Genomic DNA, 22,960 nt, shown 5'->3' on the forward strand with positions numbered 1-22,960 from the left:
AAAATATAATCCCTATTGGTTTTGTGTCTTCGCCATTATCTCAGTACTGCTCTGATTTTCTTTTCCACTGCTTCTTTCTCATGTTCTCCTTGTCTGCTTGCACTGTGTGGGAGTGGAGAAAGAACAGGAACATTTGAATCCCAATAGCAATAGCAAAGAATCGTGCCACTGAAGTATGGTATTTCTCTTTAACTCTTGGTGGTTTTGTGAGCTCTAATAGCTCACATTTATTAAGCTCTTGCTATTTGCCAGGTGCTGTGCAGAAAGGAGACCGAAATGCTATACATCCTTTAACAGTTTCATATAATCGGGGACCCTGACTCTGCAGCTGCCCCCTGCTTCCTCTTGACTACAGGTTATTAAGCTATTGTCCCTCAGCTTCGTAGCACCCCTTTAGATTCTGTTTTGTGAATCTGGGGCAGCACCTCTAAACCACGTTTCTTCTTTGCTAGCTGGCTGCCTAGCAGGCTTTGCCGGCAGGGGAGGGGGGGTGAGTGGAAGGGTAGAGGACAAAAGGGCTTGCTGCTTCCTGTGCGATTCTTTTCTTGTCTGTCTCACCACAGTGATAGTGCCTCACTCTGGCATTAACAGTTGGCCCCAGTTTTTCCAATTTGTAGTTTTCCACTTTCTTAGAACCAGCCATCACACCCCTTCAAAGATATCAATACCATTTCCTCAGATCTGAGACCCAGCTCCACGGCAGTCCTTGCTCCAAATTTCTCAGCTGTAGTAATTCTCTTTATCCCTGTTTTGGAGTGATAGCTGTTTCCTACTGGTACTACTTCTCTGATGCTCACTGTCCCCTTTTAGCGTTTTCAGTTCTTCAGCATATGGTTAACAATTAACCATATTAAATTCCATCTGTTAAAATAGCTTTTGTGGTTTTGGTCTCCTGGTTGGACTTACAAAAGATATTAATAAAGAAATTGTTACTACAATTGGAAACCTGGGGGTGGGGGACTTTCAAAGATGGGCTTCAGCGATTGCATCTTCGGCTCCTTGCCAACATGATATAAGGTCCTAGTAATCAATGGCAATTATTTGCATAGTGATTCATCAGATTGCTACCTTTGATTGATTGTGATAAAATGATTTCTGAAGTGTTTAAAGTGGTTAAAGCACTTTTTGACTCTAAGGACTGAAGGATGGATGGGATGGTTGCTTCTCAGATCACTGGAACCCTTACAGAAAGAAAATGATAAGCTAACATCTTAACACACTCAGGGCAACCCTTAGAGAATCAGAGAGGTTCTGGGTTCTAAAGCATTTTATTTCATGTAGCCACAGAACTAAATATTGAACAAAGTTTTAATTGTGCTGCTAATAGAATTATACAGCCTTGTCGATGTCTCATTGAGGACACTGAGTGGAAAGAACCAGACCCCTGAGACTTGGAATGGGAACATCTGAATTGGGTGGGATAAAACTGAGAGTCTTGAAACCCCGATCATTCTGACTCTCCTTTATAACCTTTCCTAGAATAATTGCTTTGCAAAGGATGTCTATACTCAAGACCTATCTTTATTACCTTTTGCTGTGAGGCCCAGATCTCTTCATGTTCCAAAGGACAGGAACAAAATCCAACTTGCTTGGAAAGAGCTTAGCCTCTAAAAGATATGCAAAATTTTGCTAATTTGTGTCATTGCAAACAATTGTTTGTAAATAGATTAGGCCAGGAAGGATAGAATGTAACAGTAAATCAGATAAAATGAATTACTTCTTTTCTTTTCTTTCTTTATTTTTCAGTAGGCTCCACTTCAGTGTGGAGCCCAAGGCAGGACTTGAACTCAGGACCCTGAAATCAAGACCTGAGCTGGGACCAAGAGTTAGATGCTTAACCAATTGAGCAACTTAGGTGCTAGAGATAAAATTTATTGATCTGGGTGTGTTCTTAAGAAATTCTGAATCTAAGGTATTAACTCAGATGTGGTTGACTGAAACTTAGACTCAGTGGTGGCCTATATGTAATAAGGTTAAGGTGCTAGAACTTTCTTGGCATAACGAGGAAAGAATCTAACAATTTAGAAAGATAAGAATATTGGACTGGATTTATTATGTGCAACCTGCATACCTTTCCCCCTACTGCATCCTTTAAGACTTCACAGAAGACACTTTTTTCATGAGGGCACTGAGAAATAAATTGCTGAGAGGAGACTTGTATCCTTAAAAATCTCTGTTCTTTCTAGGCTGTTTGTGATGGTGGGAGCTCCTGACCTGAGGTCCAGTGCCACCTCACCAGAGTCGAGGTGGACATATGTTCCATAATGGGCAGTAGAGGACAAAGAGAATGTTTTGGCTCACAAGGATTTTTGGCGGTGGCTAATGGATTAGAGTGTTTCTAGGAATAAAATAGATGGGCAGCCTACTAAATGCTACATGAACTACACAGAAGGAGAAACTCCATGTCTGGAGCCAGAAACCTGACTTGAGTGTTCACAACGGCAAGTTACCACCTTTCACCCAGTTTATAGATATAAGCCAATCCATAGACCTGGAATGTCTGATTAAGGGGAGGTCGGATCCCCTGGAGGAAGGACCCTGTACCCTTCTGTGCTGCCACAGGACATACTCTAAATCATCCTCCAGATCTTTCTCAAAAGCTGTTGTCTCTCAGAAGCAAACATGCTCTTCTGTACTCCGCGTGGTAATACTGGGACAGGGACTTTGCATGTTACTCTTATCGTTTGCTCCCTATTAGAATCTGCCAGTAGACAATGCCAGAAAGAAACAGGAAGGCTAGAGGAGGAAGAAGGGACTTCCGCTTAACAGTTTGCTTCCTTTTCTTGGTCTGCATTCCTGTGGCACTGACCTTTGCCCTGGCACTGGCAGTTGACCTGAGTAGCAGCAGTTTATTTTAGTTGACAATTTTTCCTAGAACTAGCCTCATCACACTCCTTCAGCGGTATCAGTGCCAGCTGGCAACACTCCTACCACAAAAGTCTGCATGCCAGCTCTGGGGGAATCCCTTATCTAAGCTTCTAAATTATAATAATCCCCACTCTATGGGGCACCAGGGTGGCTCAGATGTTAAGTGTCTGTCTCTGGCTCTGGTCATGATCCCAGGGTCCTGGGATCGAGGCCCACATTGGGCTCCCTGCTTGGCGGGGAGCCTTCTTCTCCCTCTTCCACTCCCCCTACTTGTGTTCCCTCTCTCACTGTGTCTCTCTCTGTCAAATAAAGAAATAAAATCTTAAATCATCATCATCATCATCATCATCCCCACTTTTCCGTTTGTTTTTCCCCACCCTAAGAGTGATAACTGCTTCATGCTAGGATACCTCAGTGTCTTGCATTTTCAGTCTTTAGTACTTGATTAACAATTCTTTTGATAGACTGACCTTGACTATTTCTCATCTCACTTGTTGAATGCAGTTGGATGTCTCTGTGTGATGAGGTTGGTGATGAAGTACAGATTCTTCCTTAGGAAAAGAACATGACTGGTTTCTATTTGTTTAGAGTGCACAATACTCCACCCTTGCATTGGCAAGATTTTTTTTAGAGGAATCTAGAAGAAAACACAAAACTGTTAGAAACAACATTTCAAGCCTTTGGAGGGCCTTAAGGTCACTTATTTTAAACCCTCATTTTACAAGTAAAGGCATGGAGTTTTCGAGACTGGGTCATTTTCCCAAAGTCCTATCATTAGCACAGCAGTTCCCTCAGAGACAATCCTCTGAGTTTACCCACGAATGGCTTTTTTATCCTGATCCAGTGTCAGTATCCAGCTACTGCATGAGACCATCTTTGGGAGATCACCGTAGAGAGAAGGCCCCCCAAATTAACAAATGCATGTCTGTTTTCTGGCTTGAGAACTCAGAGCTGAAGGGGTAATAAAAATTGTTTACTGCTGATCCTAAAATTTTATCTTCAAAGTAACCTTTATTCATGAGGAGTTCTGTGAGACTCCAGACACAGGAAAGGAGGTCTGGTCTACCAATTCAGCTTCTTATTAAAAGCTTTGGAAGTGTGTGCCACAAAAGACATTATATAAGCAATAAGAAAAAATGTGGTCAGAATTGGAGGTCCAGGGCACCTGGGTGGCTCAGTGGGTTAAAGCCTCTGCCCTCAGCTCGGATCATGATCCCATGGTCCTGGGATTGAGCCCCACAATGGGCTCTCTGCTTGGCGGGGAGCCTTCTTCCTCCTCTCTCTCTCTCTCTCTGAGTAATTCTCTGCCTACTTGTGATCTCTGTCAAATAAATAAAAATCTTAAAAAAGAAAAAGAATTGGAGGTCCACAGATTATTGCTGTGTTAGAAGTTTAAACATTATGAACAAGTATAATAAACAATTTAGAAATGGGAAAAAGCAGGGGTGCCTGGGTGGCTCACTCAGTTGGGTGTCTGCTTTCTGCTCAGGTCATGATCCTGGGACCCTGGGATGGAGCCCTGCATCGGGCTCCCTGCTTGGTGGGGAGTTTGCTTCTCGCTCTCCCTCTGCCACTCCTCCCTGCTTATGCATGCATGCTTTCTCTCTGTCAGATAAACAAACAGAAATCTTTTTTTAAAATGGGGAAAAACATAATTATGAAAAATCCAGGAGGAATAAGTATAAAATTGTAACAGTAAAGTAAAGAGAATAGAAAATCCTCTTTATGGTAAAAAGGGGGACAAAGTTTAGGTAAAAGAAAGTAATGAATGTTTAGAAGCATTTGTTTAGTTAGTATGTCATTACTAACAGTTGCCAACTTGACTTCAAGTGGAAAAAGATAAAGATGAATTTATCATTGAAAAGATTGAAAAGAAATTGAAAAGAAAACTTGACAGTTTTCTCTTTTACTATTTTTATTATTCCTTGTAATGTCGTATCAGCTGTAATCTGATATATAGGGCATCAACATCTTTATTCTAGTTTTTGATTAAAAATGTGGAAAAAGGAGCACCTGGGTGACTCAGTGGGTTAAGCCTTTGCCTTCTGCTCAGGTCATGATCTCAGGGTCCTGGAATTGAGCCCTGCATCTGGGCTCTCTGCTCAGCGGGGAGCCTGTTCCTCCCTCCCCCACCCCCGCCTGCCTACTTGTGATCTCCTTCTCTGTCAAATAAATAAATAAAATCTTTTTTAAAAATGTGGAAAAGACCAGATGTTAGGGTGGTGGCCAGAGAAACGTCATTGGGTCTGTTTACCAGTATTTCACAGAACTATTTTTCAGCACCAATCATGGATTACTATTTGACCAGTCTCTAATTTTTAACCTTATTTCAGGTCATCTCTGCATATAGGCTTTTGAGTAATATGTTAAGGATAGAAACATTGATCCTCATCGAGCAGGTTAAAACTTGGAAGTTGTGAATTTTTGTGCAAAAATGAGGAAGTTCATGCTGGGTCAGGTATGTGAAAAGGTTTAGGATTATAGTAGGCTGAAAGTTCATCATGAGTCATCTGTGTGTTAGCTGCCCCAAAACCAGCTTACTTGATCTCAGACTACATTAAACATAATGCTTTGGAGAGGTGTGGTCAGACTGTGTGCAATGTCACTCTAGTATATAGTGAATTCTATCTTCCCTCACTCCCCAACACTTGTTTCCCTCAAAGCATAAGGATATTGAGGTAACAGGGCTGGTGAAGTCAGATATGGACCCAGAGCCTTGATTCAGCATTGGCCGTTCTGGTCATGCTTGACTAAATCCTTTAAGAGGACAGGAGTACAGAAATGTCTGAGATCTTAATTCAGAAGTGTGGCAGTGTCAGGACATAATTCAGATAAGCCGGTAATGGAAAGCCAAAGAGCAAGAGCATTAACCTTAAAGGAAAAAGTTAATAACTGTATGAAAACTAAGAGTTCTGTTCATCAAAAGATACCATTATGAACGTGAAAGGCAAGGTGCAGGAGGGGTGAAGCTATATCCAACAAAGGGCCCACATTCAGAACATATGAAGAATTTCTATAAATAAAAATAGTCATCTGAGAAATAGAAATTAAAAAGTATGTAGTGCATTGCCACCACATAGCTACCAGGTGGCTAACAAGGTTTTGGCAAGGTTTTGGCACAAGGGGGGCGTAGGAGGGTAAATTGATGCTACCCCGTAGAACAATCTTTAGCCTTCTCCACGGAAGTTGAAGAAGCACAGACCTGGCCAAGAAATACCATTCTCAGTATATGTGGACCTAAGAAAAAATGGGGGTACACCCATGTGCACCAAGTGCCTTGTATGACAATGTTGATATAGGCATTATTCGTGATGGCCAGAGTGAGGACAACTTAAATGTCCATTAAGAGTAGAACGAGGAGGCAAGTTACAGCATATTGATTGTACAGTAGAATATTACATAGCTACACAGATGTGCTAGATATAGCTGCATGATAAATCTGCAAGCATAACATTATAAAATAGGAAATAGAAGTGTACACAGCATCCTTCCACTTACATCCTTCCACTTAGTGTATCTTATCAGAAACAGATACACTAAATTACAGCAATTGAAGTCAAGATACTGGAGAGGGAAGGGATAGTGCCTGGGAGGGGACACCAGAGACTTTCTGAGAATATTGTCCGGGTCCTTCGCCCGAACACTAATTACTTTCTAATTCATTGAACTATGTTTTGTGTACTTTTCTGTATGTTACCCTTCAGAGTAAAAAGGTTATGTGTGATACAAAGGCCAAGGGTTTAGCATGATCCATAATACCAATTTTTAAAGATGCATTCGACTGAAATCAAGGACCTTAGGCCATTAGAAAATGCAGACCCAAGACAAAGCATGAGATGGAGAAATAAAAAATCTAGGGAGATGAATTTCTTCTAATAATAAGTGTGGTTTGGCAGCTCTTGATCTGATACTGGGTGAAGCAGCCTTGGATAAGCATGTTTAAAAAGAAGCACACTTTGCATCTCAAATTATTTCTTCCATTCCGAAGTGTATTCAAAGCCACAGAATAGATATGGTATATCTTCCTACAACACTGATGTTTTATAAAGATTTGGAGAAATAATACTTTTTATATTAAAACCAGATAAATCATAGAATAAATAAAGCATATTTTTTCTTGAAAATTTATTTATTGATGTGTAGTTGACATACAATAAATAAAGCAATTGCAGAGGAATTCTGTGCTCACAAAAGGCTGCTTCCAGATACTTCTCCAAAGCCCTGCTTTTTGGGTTTCTGACTCCTATACCTTTAAAGATTCTTTAATTGAAAATGTAAGGGGCGCCTGGGTGGCTCAGTGGGTTAAGCCTCTGCCTTCAGATCAGGTCATGATCCCAGGGTCCTGGGAGCCCACATCACGCTCCCTGCTCAGTGGGGAGACTGCTTCCCTCTCCCACTCTGCCTTCCTCTCTGCCTATTTGTGATCTCTCTCTCTCTCTCTGTCAAATAATAAAATCTTAAAAAAAAAAAAAAGAAAGAAAGAAAGAAAAGAAGATGTTAGGTACAATATGATAAAATATCTGAAATATAATGGTTGAACCTACAGTAGAACTGAACAAAATGAGCTCTGAATTCCAGTATTTACTGCTGGTAGTGTGGGTGTAAGGAGACAGGCAGTGGGGGTAAAGAAAAGAAAGGGGGGGTAGGTAGACGGTAGGAAGAATTAAAATGATGAAGGGGCCAGGAAATAGAATGAGTATATATAGCATCGAATGGTGTTTTCTCCCCTTGTTTTTTTCACTCCCAAGGGATGAAGGAAAGAAGAGGGAGGTATTATCTTATGGCTCTCATGGGAAGATTATATCTTGTGTCCTACCATTTCACATTCCTGACTTAACTGCTAAAAGGCACTGGGGCAGTGTTGGGCAGTGGACACAGTGGCTGCGGGGTAACTGATTCTGAGGTTCAAAAAGGAGAAATTACTGGATTTGTTCTTTCCCTCTAGCTCTTCTGCCAACCCCTGTGTCTACTCCATCATCGGCATTATCATCACTAGCACTTACTTAGTGCCACACTCTGTTACAAAGGTTTCCAGGTGGGAAACCAATTACAGAAAGGTTGAGCGATTGCCTAAGGACACATCGCTATTAAGTGTCTTGTTCCTGATTTTAGGAGGAAAGCAGTTTTTCATTAAGTACTATGTTAGCTCTGCATATTTATTGCTGCCCTTTACCAGGTTAAGTTCCTTTACATTCCTGGTTTGCTGACAGTTTTTATCAGGATGAGACATTGGATTTGAACAAGTGCTTTTTCTGCATGTATTGAGATGATCATATAGTTTTTCTTTTTTAGTCTGTTAATATGGTGAGTTATGTTAAATTTTTAATGTTATGTTAAGCCATCATTCGGTCATGATATATTAGCCTTTTAATGTATTGCTGGATTCCATTTGTTAACATTTTGTTAAGAAGTTTTGCATCAGGGCGCCTGGATGGCTCAGAGGTTTAAAGCCTCTGCCTTCAGCTCACGTCATGATCCCGGGGTCCTGGGATCAAGCCCCACATTGGGCTCTCTTCTCGGCCAGGAGCCTGCTTACTTCTCTCTCTGCGTACTTGTGATCTGTCAAACAAATTAAAAAACAAAAAACTAAAAAAAAAAGTTTTGCGTCTATTTTCCTGAATGATACACGTCTGTAGTTTTCTTGTGCATCTTTGCCCTTTCTCTGCAAACTACATGAAGTTGTCCTTCAGCTCAATGATGTTTTGGGTGATTTGGGGTTTTTTTGTCTAGCCTTTTTTTTCCTCTCTCTGTTTCATATTGTATCCTTTCTGTTGATAAGTCTTCAAATATACTACTCTTTTGTTCTATAATGTTAAGTCAGCTATTAATTTCATCCAGTGTATTTTTCATCTCCAATATTGTATTTTTTCATCTTCAGAAATGGATTTGGGTCTTTTTAAATATTTTCCACATCTCCATGTAATATGCGCAATCTTTACTTACTTTTCTGAAAATATGGAGTGTAGTTATAACAATTATTTCAATGTTCTTGTCTACTAGTTCTAGTATACCTGTCATTTATAGGGTCTATTTCTTTTGATTATTTTCTCTCCTCATTATGAGTCATAATGAGTCTCTTTGCATGGCTGTTAATTTTTTTTAAAGATATTATTTATTTATTTGACAGACAGAGGTCACAAGTAGGTAGAGAGGCGGGCAGAGAGAGGTGGGACTCAGGCTCCCTGCTGAGCAGAGAGCCCAGATGCGGGACTCGATCCCAGGCCACTGGGATCATGACCCGAGCAGAAGGCTGAGTCTTAACCCACTGAGCCACCCAGGTGCCCCTAGAGTATAACTTTATACTGTGTGTTACTTTTAGTGGTCTTCTCTTGGCATTAGATTTATTGAAGTGATTTGAAATTTTGGTTTGCAAACTTAATTTTAATGGTTTTCTTCCCTACCTTTTGTTATCACCCTTGCTGTTTAACCATTTTACGATTGTCTCCAACCCAATTCCTAGATGCCTCCTAGTTAAGGACAGGTATTATAATGACATTTCTTTCTTTCTTTCTTTCTTTCTTTTTTTAAAAGATTTTATTTATTTATTTGACAGAGAGAAAGAGATCACAAACAGAGGCAGGCAGAGGCGGAGGGGGAAAGTAGGCCCTGCTGAGCAGAGAGCCTGATGCAGGGCTTGATCCCAGGATCCTGAGATCATGACCTGAGCCGAAGGCAGAGGCTTAACCCACTGAGCCACCCATACACCTCTTATAATGACATCCATATTGATATTGTCCTAACCCAGCGCCTGGATTCAAATTATGAACCTCGGTCTGGCTCTTGTTTTGAATGGACAACCTATAAAGTCCTCTTACTATGGGAAGGCTTATTGCCACTGCCTGCTGCCAGACTTGGGACCTATCAAACCCTGGCATCAGCCTTACTCATTACTTTATATTTATTTCCCTTTTTTGGAACCGTAAAGATTGTCTTTGAACCCGCTATGTCTCTTTTTCTCCTACCATTTTATTATTAAAATTTTCAACATACAGAAAACTTGAGAAAAATTATACCATGAATATATATATGCCCATCATTTAGGTTCTACAATCAATATTTTGGTATAGAGTCTTTATTTCATATTTGTCCATCTTATTTCTTGATCACTTCAAAGTAAGTTGTTACTCTTCCCATAAACACTAAAGCATTGCATATTATTAGCTGGAGCTCAACATTTGGGTGTTTTGTTTTGTTTTGTTTGGGGCGGCAGGGAGTAGGAAAGGGAGAGAGGGGCAGAGGGAAAGGGAAAGAGAGCCCGATGTGGAGCTCGATTTCACGACCCTGAGATCATGACCTGAGCCAAAACCAAGAGTCAGATGATTAACCGACTGAACCACCTAGGTGTCCCTCAACATTTTTGTTTATAGTTCCTTTTTGTTCTTTCGAAGTAATATTTATACACAATGAAATATACAAGTGTTCAGTGTTATTAAATGCATCATCTATACTCAAACCTCTTCGCAAGGTATGCAACATGACCATCACCAGAGAAAGTTTCGTCATGCCATTTCCTGGTCAGTCCATACCCCTTCCCCCCACCTCAGATGCAACCATTGCTCTGTTTTTTATTTCTACTATGAATTAGTTTTGCCTGCTCTCAAATTCTGTATTACAGAATCATAGAGCATGTACTCCTTTGTGTAAGACTTCTTTTGCTCAGGATGTTGTTTTTGAGATTTGTCCATGTGGCTCTAGCAATAATTTATTCCTTTTCATTGCTGAGTACTACTGTTCCTTTGTTTCAACACAGTTTGGTTTGTTTGCTCATTTCAGTGGGGTCTTTTTGATTTCTCTGTTTATTTTTTATCCACCACTGCTAAGTGTCTGGAGAGAAGAAAGTGCATCAGAGTATGAATGCTATCCTATTAATTTTAAATTACCTTTTTTTTTTTTTAAAGATTTTATTTATTTATTTGACAGAGAGAGAGATCACAAGTAGGCAGTAGGCAGAGAGGCAGGCAGAGAGAGAGGAGGAAGCAGGCTTCCCGCTGAGCAGAGAGCCCGATGTGGGGCTCGATCCCAGGACCCTGGGATCATGACCTGAGCCGAAGGCAGCGGCTTAACCCACTGAGCCACCCAGGCGCCCCTAAATTACTTTTTTTTAATTGAGTGAACTTAGCTGCTTTCTAACTTGATAACAAATTGAGTTGGGTCTGTTTCATTTTCCTTTTCATCTGTTCAGTGTGCATTTTCACAGCTTTACCTGAAATTTAAAAGTAGAAAACATGTTATATAAATGAAGTGCTATGTTTGGTGTTTAAATAAAAGTTCTCCTGGCCCATAAATAATATCAGATAGTCTGCATGTTAAATATGAATTTGCTTTTATATCATGTAAAAAGTTCACTAACTCTTATCATGTTTTTGCTGTCATATTAAGTATAATTAATCTCTAATGACTGTACTACTTTGTTATCACCGACAATATTAAAATAGAACTCTTTGTTTCAGGAGTATGTCAGTTCAGCCAGCTGAACAATATATTGCATGGGGCCTCTCATCTGTCACTTCTAGATTAATTCTGTAATATAATGTAAACTGAATAAATGAATCTCTTTTTGTGGTACTTGTGTTAAAGGGAATAATTAATGAAGCCCAACATATTTCACATATAACAAAGTTTCAGCATTTGCTAGAATTATGTATTATTTTATTTTTATTTTTCTTCAGGTTTGGTTGGGATGTTCCAGTAATTTTGAGAAATTCAGAAGAGACCCAGTTCAACACAAGAGTTTTCAAAAAGCAAATGAGACAAGTCAAGAATCCTTTTGGCTTAGAGATCACCAATCCATCTACAGCTTCAATTACAAGTTGGTGGCTATTTTCCAAAGATCTTTTTCTTTCTATTCCCCCTTTCTTAGCATTTTTCTTTCTACATTGCTTTTTCTTCATTAGACTCAACAAGTATTTATTGAGCACCTATTTTATTCTGGGCGCTGTACAAATAGTACTTTGTACTATAGTTACAAAGACTAACTTAATCAACTAGCAAACAGAGGCATTCGTGTGAGAAGAATCAAGAATCTTAACTGTTAATGAGAATAGTTTGTTAGGACACTGCCATTTTCATGGGTCTTGAGTGCAGTGAAAAAGGTATGGATTGTATAGCATAAACAGTTACTGTAAGGCTGCTAACCTCAAGAACAAGTGTTTTTAATCTGAAATTGTGGTATTTTGGGTCTAAGTTATTTTAGTATAAGATGTTATTCTGGGAGATGGTAATAATAGATGACAATTGTTTGTTTCTGTGCTTACTTGGAAAAATAAATTGTCTGCAAGACTATCTAGGGACCATTAGAGTGAGGGAAAGAATGGGAGGGAAGAGGGAAGGAAGAAATTATTAAGTTCGGGCATATTCAGGAAAAGCCTCATTAAAGAATGTGCTGATTCTGTCTTATTTATTTATTTGTTTTTGAGTAGAGTCTTGAAAGATAAGTATGTGTTTATCACATGGGGTTGGGAGATATTCTAGGTAGAGAGAGAAGCATGAACAAAGCACCAGTACAGAAACAGAAGAAGACAGTAGAGAAACAATAAGTAGTTTGTTGTGGATAAAACACAGGGTGGAGCAGGTGAGAGAGAATAGTAGGGGAAGACAGGGTCTTCACAGGGGCCCCCCATAGACAGATCCTATTACCAGGATAAAGAATACAGGAGGAGCAGCAGGTTTTGGAAGAAAGTTAATGACTGCAGTTTTGAACTTCTGGGCTTAGAAATGCTCTTGTAGCAGGTAAGTAAAGACACGGAGTAGGAAGTTCTAGGTACAGTTCTGTGGCTCTACAAAGATTCCTGAGCTGAGACCATATCACCCTTTATACTTGGTCAGATTTCTGGAATCTTAAAAACAATCCCAAGCTTTCTCAATGTTTTATCGTATTGTAACTACTGCCTTCTTCCTCTTCCCTTCCGGCTTCTCAAAAGCAGGTTACATTTTCCTTCTTCCTTAGCCTGCTTTACTGTCACTCCTCAGATCAGTGCAGTCTGGTTTTTGCCTATGTCTCTCTGCTGAACTGGCTTTCCCTGAGGTCACCAATCTCCACTTCTTCCCCCCCACCCTGACCCTCAGGCATTGTAGGCTTGAGTTAACACTATCTCTGCAGAGTTTAATAGAGTTGATCAACCCTTCCTTCTTGATAGCCTTCTCCCTTGGCTTCTGTGACTCTTCTTGTTTAGTCATCTTTCTGTCTCTGACTTCCAGAATCACGTCAAAAATCAGTATATGGGGTGACTCAGTTGCTTAAACATCTGACTCTTGATTTTGGCTTAGGTCATGATCTCAGGGTCATGAGATCGAGCCCTGAGTCAGACTCTGTGCTCAGCAGGGAGTCTGCTAGAGAGTCTTTCCTTCTCTCTTTCCCTCTGCCCTCCCCTGCTCATGTGCGCTCTATAAATACATACATACACACATGCATACATAAAGTCTTTAAAAACATCAGTGTGCTTACTCAATAAGACTTATCAATCTTAAGTAAATACTGATTCATAATGAAGTAGTATAAAATTTCTTATTCTTCTTTATCTATAAATACTATATTATTACCCTATGAATTGAAGAGAACTAAGGACCTCTTTTATTCCCCCTCTAATGATAGATAAGGGGTTTGTTCTGACATTTTTCACTTAGGAAGACCAAATTTCAAGATATGATGAGAAAATTATCCTATTTAGAAAACATGCTTAAGGGAGTACCTGGGTGGCTCAGTGGGTTAAAGCCTCTGCCTTCAGCTCAGGTTGTGATCCCAGGGTCCTGGGATCGAGCCCCACATCAGGCTCTCTGCTCAGCAGGGAGCCTGCTTCCCTTCCCCTCTCTCTGCCTGCCTCTTGGCCTACTTGTGATCTCTGTCTGTCAAATAAATAAATAAAATCTTTAAAAAAAAAAAAAAACATGCCTAATTAAAATATAGAGAACAGTGGTAGTTTTGTAACCTCTGACCTCTGTGGTCAGGCACTTGCACCTGCTGCCATGTCACACTGGGATCTTGAGTAGGACTGCCCATACAAAAAACTGCCAATACAAAGCTGTCCTTCCTGCTACATAGTTCCACAAGCTGGGATATGCTGAAAAAGTAAGAACTGTTCAATTATAAGCCAACAAACACAGAATACTTGTGAGATAGAAAGTGGGAGGAAATCTGCCAATCTTCCTTTCAAGCAGAAATAGTATCATAAAGAACCTCCCCTGCCCCTAGAAACAAATGAAAAGATACCTAGGAAATAGAAGACCTCTCTCAGCTGTACACAAAATTTTTTTAAAAATGTGTGGTTTATAGCATGCTTATTGAAGTATTTTAATTTTTAAAATACTGGTGCTGGGGTGCCTTGGGTGGCTCATTCGGTTAGGCATCTGCTTTCAGTTCAGATCATGATCTCGGGGTCATGGGATCAAGCCTTGTTTTGGTCTCCCAGCTCAGCGGGGAGTCTACTCCCTCTCCCACTGCCCTCCCCTCCCCACCTCGTGTTCTCTCTCTCTCTCTCTCTCTCGCAAATAAATAAAATCTTTTAAAAAATAAAATGACCAGTGCCTATCATTCATTATATGTCTTCTTCGGGTAAATAAGGAGAAAGAATTTGTTGGGAATTATGTTTCGCAGGATAAAATTCATTTGTTTAAACTGTGGAACAGAGGATATCATTAAAGATGTCTAACCAGGCCATTAAAATAATATTCTGAGCAATAGTTGTGACATTTTAAAAGGTTATTTCATTTGGTGTGCAGATAGTTTAAGAATCCAGGTCTTTTTTCACCACTGTTCCCAAGGTGCTTGGCGTGTAGGAAGGGAAGGGGACTATCTGGAGATCTGATTTACTTGAAAATGAACGAGAGAATCAGTTTTAATCTTAGTCCTCTGTTTATCTTTAGCATGGGTGCTTTTTGGGATTTCTTTTGTTGTTATGTGATGATACTGGATTTGGATTTATGGTATTTCCATGTCCCCAGTGTAAGAAGCTCTAATGAAATGGAAAGGAGGTATTCAGGGTTTGCTACTTGAGTTTAATTCCTTTGGGTCAGAAATTTTCTTGTCCCTTTGTGACAGCTTCCTCATATTTTGGTTCATTCACCCTGGTGAGACCTAACAAAGGTGAAAGGGTTAGACAAAATGACACACATACCATTTTGGGAGGAATTTGTGAACCTCTATTCTCTACGACGTAAAACTTTCATCTCCCAATACTCCAGATTTATTATCCTCATGCAGGATCACCTGTACGCTAGTTTTTTCTCCGGGATTCTCCTCCAGGAAGTCTGTGGCTTTTCTGCTTTGTTGTTTCTTCTTTTTTTAATGCCTCAACTCATTGACTCTCGTCCTTGTTTTTTGCAGTTTTTTGCAAGGTTGTCTCATATGCAGGGCTCCATTTGCCCATTACAACTAGGCAGGTTGAAGGAAATCATCCCCGTGCTGCTTCTGTTAGCTTCAATTCTGATTTTTTCTGGTTTAAGGCTGTGTTCCAAGTCTGTTGTTGCTGTCGATCTGAGACGGCATTGTGTTTGCACTGAATCTTAGAAGATTGAGAAAATGTAGGGATGAGAACTGTCTGCAGAACAAGTGGAAAAAACAAAAGGGAGAACAGTTTTGCCTGGGGGATTTGAACTGTCATCAGTTAGTGTTAATCAGTACATTCTCTTTTCAGTCTATGTCATGGACAAGTGTAGGAGAGATTGTGGAGAGTAGAATTTACAGATTGTATTCTCCCTTCTCATTAACTTAATTAATTTCAGAGACATAGCTGTTGAAGTCTGATTAGTATCCAGTTGTCAGTAGTCTCTGACGCTCTCCCCACTTTAGTCACTTATATGCAGTCTATAAATAAGCCTTTTATGCAGCTCTGAATCTCTAGAACTCTGATGCTTTTTACAGAGCAAATAAACTGGGTAGTTTTACATGTTTTAGGCCTTATCCTTCCATGGTTCTTTTTTAGTGTAAACAATCACATAGATATGGATATCCCCTCCTGTGATATAAACAGGAATATGCTATATACTTGGCTCCATCTTGCTTTTTTCATTTGTGTATATTCTGAAGATCATCCCACTGTAGTATATGCAGGTATTATTCCATGCCTCAGTTCTTTTTTAAGAGCTCCATAATACTTCATTATAGAATGTTCTACATTTTATTCATTTAATGCATCTGGGTGCATCCTGTCATTTTGATATAACTACAATTAGATATAACTAACATCTTTTCACATTTACACATTTCTGCCAAGAATATTAAGAAATCATTTTCTGGGTTCCTTTTTTTCTTTTTCCACTTTCTTTTCTTTCTTTCTTTTTTTTTTTTTTTTTTTAAAATACTTTATTTATTTATTTATTTATTTGACAGAGACAGGGAGATCTCAAGTAGGCAGAGGGCAGGCAGAAAGAGAGGGGGAAGCAGGTTCCCTGCTGAGCAGAGAGCCCGATGTGGGGCTCAATCCCAGGACCCCGTGATCATGACCCGAGCTGAAGGCAGAGGCTCAATCCACTGAGCCACCCGGGCACCCCTCCACTTTCTTTTCTATGCCTTTTCTATTTCTCCCTTTCATATCTACTTCAGCTTTTTTTCCTTCCCTCATGATGTATGGTTCTATGGTGACATAGAGAAAAGGATGTATGATTTTTAATATGTATACTAATTTTAAATATATGAGCACAGTTATGTAGCATAATATAAATAGTATATATGAACATGACATTAATGTGTTTTGATATTTAATGAATAAATTAATGTAATTACATATTAAATATATATAAATATAAATATATTTAAATTTGTATTGATGGGGTGTTTTTCTTTGGCTATTTAATAGCTAATTAACAAATAATAGCTAATTAAATTTCCCATTCTTGAAAAATACCTGATGATTAGTGTCATATAAAACTTTGAAATCAAATTCTATTCCAATTACCTATGCAGTGTTCCTGCCAGTTAAAAGTTTTGCTTAATTATGATTGGCTATAACCCTGTGTCGCTGCTGCTACACATACTCCAAATGTGAAAGTCTACGTATGTACTACTAACTACGGGGAAGAAAAATAAAAACTGAATTTTTGGTATCCTGTAGAGCATCTTCTTGTATTTGTGTATATCCTTCTAAAACATACTCTGATCACCTTTTTATTTTATTTTCTTAAGGGATGATTTATATATATATTTTAAAAGATTTATTTATTTGTTTTACACAGAGAGAGTGAGCGCAGGGGGTAGTGGCAGAGGGAGGAGGAGAGAGAGAATCTCAAGCAGACTCCATGCTGAGTGCAGAGCCCAATTCAGGGCTCCATCCCAGCACCCTGAGATCATGAGCTGAGCCGAAATCAAGAGTCAGACACACACACACACACAAAGAGTCAGACACCCAACTGATTGAACTACCCAGCCACCCAATGATCACCTTTCTAAAACTACACAGTATATCCATCAGAATTCCTATTAATAAAGTAAAAAAAAGACTCCAGTCAAAGGATACTGGGTAACTTACAGAATTGCTGTTAGGTTTGGAGATCCAGAATCAGAGACCAAGGCTGTTCAGCAAGGAACAATCCCCAGACCACGTACTTTTGGTCTTGCAAGTCTGCTGCTGCCACTGAGCACCAGATACTATAGTTTCCACTGCCAACGGAATAGGATCCTAGATATTGCTGCCCTTGAACTTGATATTGCTGCAACTGCCATGAGCAAGGAGAAAAAAATCATATGGGTGGTAATAGTAAGTCCTATGTGAGTGTTTAATAAATAGTAAAATAGTCTAATTTGTATGCCCACTTATAATTTATTTTTCCACTTAATCAGGTTTATTCAAATTATAATGTGTTTTATTATACTGAAAGCAAATAAATGAACGAGGGCATTGCTACTAAGCCCTTCAGGTTTTGGAATCCCTACTCTTTCCTTAGGATGTTTGCATATCATGTGGGACATTAACTATGTGACAAGAGTATAAATGTTGGGGCACCTGGGTGGCTCCGTTGGGCGACTTCCTTTGGCTCAGGTCATGATCCTGGGGTCCTCGATCCTGGGATCGAGTCCCGAATTGGGCTCCCTCTCATGCTCTCTCTCACAAGTAAATAAATAAAATCTTAAAAAGAAAAAAAGTATAAATGTTGTCAGTGTGCGTATTAATATTAGTAAGGCTTGATTTCTTTTTCATTTTTTTTTCTACTCCAGTGATCATCTGAGGACCCCATTAGTTATGTATATCCACTTTCAGAGACAGTCCTGCTCTGTTTCTTAGAGTTACAAGGTTGTATATATCCACGTTTGGAGACAGTGCTCCTGTTTCTTGTAATTAGGATTATATATGCTGTTAGAATGGTAGGTTATCAATGGTGAACTATATTTCAGTTTTTAAACACTATGTGGGAGAAGCCTCTGAGTCCCAGCCAAAAAATGAACTTCATGATTTCCACGTGTAAATATACAAATAAGAGTTTACTGATCGTGCTTCAAAATTGTGTATAGATGTTGAGGTTTTTCCATTACTTGTTTAGGGACCAGTTCCTTCATTTACAGGCACGTGCCCTTTAATGAGTTCCTTGAACTGCCTTCAGCCGGGCCAGCCATCGAAAGGAAGCTTTTGTCATTCGCTGTGTATAATTGTATGAAAAACTATATTCGGTAATTTTCTTCTCTTTGTCTTCTTTTCTTCTTTGTTTTCGACAGCCGGCATAACTTTGACAACAGACTGCCTTGAAGATAGCCTCTTGACATGCTACTGGGGGTGCAGTGTCCAAAAACTCTATGAAGCTCTGCAGAAGCACTTTTATTGCTTCCGAATAAGCACCCCCCGAGCCCTGGAAGATGCTCTGTATAGTGAATATCTCTATCAAGAGCAGTATTTGTATCCTTTTATCTGATAGATCCGTTAACCAGTGAAAATCTCAGACATAAGACTTTTTAATGGAGAAAGTATTTGCTCAGTTATTATTGATCACTTTTTGTGTATTATTGTATTTTGGGTTACAGTGGCAATTTACCTTTACATTTTCAAAAAGTATTAAGAAGGACAGCAAAGAAGAAATATATTGCCAGTTACCAAGAGATACTAAAATTGAAGACTTTGGTACAGTGCCCAGATCTCGCTATCCATTGGTAGCGCTGTTGACCCTAGCTGATGAGGAAGACCGAGAAATTTATGACATTGTAAGTAACTTTAAAATTCTGGAAGCATGATGGGTCATGATTATTTGGTGAATAGAAAAAGTTTTATTTTAATTTCTGAGGCTATATGTTTGGCCCAGACACATTTGTCTTGAAGAAGGAATACCTAGGAAGTACAGGTATATGATTTTTATACATGTAACAGCTCCTTCAGAGTATGACTTCGTTAGACATATTATTTATATATATATAAATATGTACATATATATATAATATGTTGTAAGAATAGAATATTATTTAGAAAACAAAAGGCACATTATAGTTGAATTAAGTTAATTTTATCATTCTGTATTCTATCATGTTTGCTAGATAGAAAAACGTCTCTTAGGAAGCATGTTTATTCTTAGCATTTTTAGCACTGAATGAGTAAGCCTTGTAATCATCTGAAGTGCTCAGTTTTAAGACCATCTTCCCTTATTTCTCTACATGGTTGCAAGTCACCTTGTTTCCGTCATCACCCTGCTGCACCTACATCTTCTATGTACTCGATCCTTTGTATTTTCAGTAATTATAGTGATCTCCTTTTCTCATTATGTGCTCATTACTTCTTTAGTCTAGTAGTTTTTCCCTATTAGTAAGATAAAAGCATCTTAGGGATCTAAGAGGACCTGAGCCCTGACATTCCTCTGAGTATGGTAGAAGCTTGTACATGAAATAAACTTTTGGTAAAACCATTTCATGGTAGGAATGCCATCATACCCAATTTACTACTTTTCTGAAGTGCATGGTATTGATATGCTCATTAATAAAGACACGGTAATATTTTTATGATACTTTGTAACATATACAGTACACTGGCTAGTGTTAGCTTATTTATTTCTTCCAACAACCTTGTGTGTTAGGGCAAATCCTCTTCTTATAAAGACTGAAATGGGAGTCTGAAGAGAACTCTCAGTCATTCAGGAAGAGACGGGACCAGTAAGCCTCTGCAACCCTGTGCCAGTACTTTCAGAAAAAAAAAAAACCAAACAATTTCTTTTTAAGGAATATCTCCTCAAAACAAATGTACATTTTCTTGCATTTGGAAAGTACAGACCCTTATTGAGAAATCTGGACCCTGCTTATACACAGTTTGGGGTTTTAATCTTACCAAATTGAAGTTCCAGTGAACTGAAGTCAATTTGTTTTTTCTAGGTAAGTCATACCAAAACCAGTATATTTCCAGAACCTAACACAGTGCCTGGAACACAGAAGGTGGTCAATAAATGTGATAAATGAGAACAACAACCCAAAAAACAACCCAAACATAAGCAATGTTAGTGAGCCTCATGGAGCTTGACAGCAAGTCAGTCACTTGCGCCTGAGGAGCCCATATGAGAGATCTGGTTTCCGTCCCCTCCTCCCCTCTTCCCCTTCACCTTGTTCAGTTGAAGATAGATCAGAACTGTTAGGTTGGTGTTTTCATAGTTCCAGCTTCTGTTCATTACCCAGCCTACCCCAGCAAGGTAACCCTTCTGTCACCACCATGTCACCCGTGTCTTCTAAGCTCCTTTCTTCCTCACATTCAAAACGGAAAGGGTCAGATCTTTCACCTTCCTCCCAGCTTCTCCTCTTAGCTTCTTTCCCCCTCACTGAGGGTGATCGCTATCTCTTTGAGGTACTCAGAGTCCTCTTCGTTTTCTTTCTTCCTCAGTCTAAACAGCAGAGTGTGTGTGTTAAAATATATATAACAAAATTTACCATTTTAACCACTTTCCAGTGTATAAGTCAATGGCATTACAAGGAGGGAAAGATTTGCTTTCAGCCTCCCATCCAACTGGAAAGAAGACGGTGTGGCCTGGCTGAACCTGTGGGAGGCGCAACCCCACAGGGGAGCTGGGGCGGCGGGCCCTCGAGGTTAATACGCATTTTCTCTTTTCCTTTTGGAGTCTCCTTCTCTGGGTCTTTTCTTCTCATCAGCACATGCCCTCCCTTTTTTCCTGTTAATTTTGCTTCTCCATCTCTTAGCACTCAGATTGGGCCTAATATTGGAACTATAGCATATTTGTTAGCATAGTTTGTATTAATGTTCTCCTTCTTAATTTTAAAAGCAAACTGAGCATTTGGATTTTCCACCATTTTATCTGGGGATCAGAGTCTAAATCTAAAGAAAAAAAAAATTAAGCTCTACCATTCCCGTTGTAGCAGTAAAAACTGTGTTTTGATAGTGTAGTCAGTTTTTTATTTTAGGTAGAAGCAGGGGTTATTATTGCAATATTTTGATTTTGACTTTTTTTATTTTCATTTTTACTAAATTATATTTTCTCTGTTACTCAAATAATACATGTTTGTGGCAGGAAATAGAATTAGAAAATCTAGGTAAGCCAAAAGGAAAAAAGCATAATCACCTCTATTCTTTCATCCAAAGTTAACCACTGTCAATATTTGCATCTTTGCAGGCCTTTATAATATGTAAGTTTTTAAACAAAAACAGGGTAAAGGTATATGTACTATTTCGTGACCTGTTTTCATTCAGTGTATCTTGAGCATCTTTTCCATATCAAATATGAATACCTGGGAAGTACAGGTATATGATTTTTATACATGTAACAGCTCCTTCAGAGTATGACTTTGTTAGACATACCATTTATATATATATATATATATATATATATATATATATATATATATATGTTGAGATATATACAGCTACATATATATTTATAACTAGCATGATAGTAGCTTCTGAAGCTTTTAATAGTAAATCGAATGGCAGGATTGTTTGTGTGAGATGATGATATTACTGTCTTCTACCAGTCCTGTCATTTTGGTTCAATATTACAACTTCTGAAGCCATTGCCAAATTATTAAATCTTTATAAAGCAGTAAAGAATATTATATGTTTATAACCATAGTAGGATTCTTTCTTTAAACTTTTCATTTGGACATAATTTTAGGAACTTGCAAACATAGAAAACTGGAAGAATACCCCTATACCTTTTACCCAAATCTCCTGTTGTTCATTGTTGACATTTTCCAGATTGGCACTATTATTTGCCCATATGTGTGTGTGTATTTTTTTTAAATGAATCAAGAATAAGTTGTGTGCCTGATTTTTTATCCCTAAATACCTTAGTTTGTATTTCCTAATAATAAGAAATGTTCTCTTATATAAACACAATATAGTTATCAACTTTATAAATCTAACATTGGCAAAATATTTGATCCAATCTATGACCTATATTCCATTACGCCAGTGAATGTGTCAGTGTTCTTTACAGCATGTTTCCTCCTCCAGTACAGGTTCTAGTCTAGAGTCAGATAGTCTTTTTGTCATGTATCTTTAGCCTCCTTTAATCTAGAACATTTTCACAGCCCGTGTTTGTCTTTTACGATATTAGCATTTTTTAAGAATACAAGTCATGTACACCCTTTTTATAAAATAAGACAGTTGCCATTTTGTTTGTCTGATATTTCATCATGATCGGATCAGAGTTGTGCATTTTCAACCAGTCTACTTAGCATGGGTGATGATGCGGGCTTTTCAGGGCGTCACCTTTGGAGGCATGTGCAGTTCTTTCCTCTCATTGGTGATGTTAATTTTGATCTCTCTGCAAGGGGTTGTCTCATTTCTCCTCTGCTCTATTTTTTCCCCTCCCTTGCAAATGATAAGCAGTTGGGAGAGGACACTTTTAAGACCACACAAAATCCCAGTCTTTATGAAAATTTCCCCCCTGGATTTAATATCCTTTGATTCTTCTTTTTTTTTTTTTAATCTTATGTATTTATTTGACAGAGCAAGTAGGCAGAGAGGCAGGCAGAGGGGGAGTGGGGAAGCAGTGAGCAGAGAGCCCCATGCTGCTCTTGAGCCCAGGACCCCAAGATCCAGACCTGAGCCGAAGGCAGAGACTTAACCCACTGAGCCACCCAGATACCCCTATCCATTGATAATTCTTAACAGATTTTATCTTTACCATGATGGTTGCAAAATGATCATTTTCCAATTCCAGCTCTCCATTTAGCCCTCAGTATTGT

The 22,960-nt window shown here is 38.9% G+C and overlaps 1 protein-coding gene across 1 annotated transcript in view; it reads left to right on the forward strand.

Annotated features, from left to right (window-relative positions):
- CGRRF1 (cell growth regulator with ring finger domain 1) overlaps positions 1-22,960 on the forward strand; it is a 30,463-nt gene that overhangs the window by 2,373 nt on the left and 5,130 nt on the right. Inside the window, exons 2-4 of the mRNA XM_004738815.3 lie at positions 11,538-11,677; positions 18,509-18,686; positions 18,841-18,988. Of these exons, the coding sequence (XP_004738872.2) occupies positions 11,538-11,677; positions 18,509-18,686; positions 18,841-18,988 (466 nt within the window). The remainder of the gene's footprint in view (positions 1-11,537; positions 11,678-18,508; positions 18,687-18,840; positions 18,989-22,960) is intronic.

This window comes from Mustela putorius, unplaced genomic scaffold (genome assembly GCF_011764305.1).
Source record: "Mustela putorius furo isolate JIRA1106 unplaced genomic scaffold, ASM1176430v1.1 tig00000129_pilon_pilon_pilon, whole genome shotgun sequence".
NCBI lineage: Eukaryota > Metazoa > Chordata > Mammalia > Carnivora > Mustelidae > Mustela > Mustela putorius.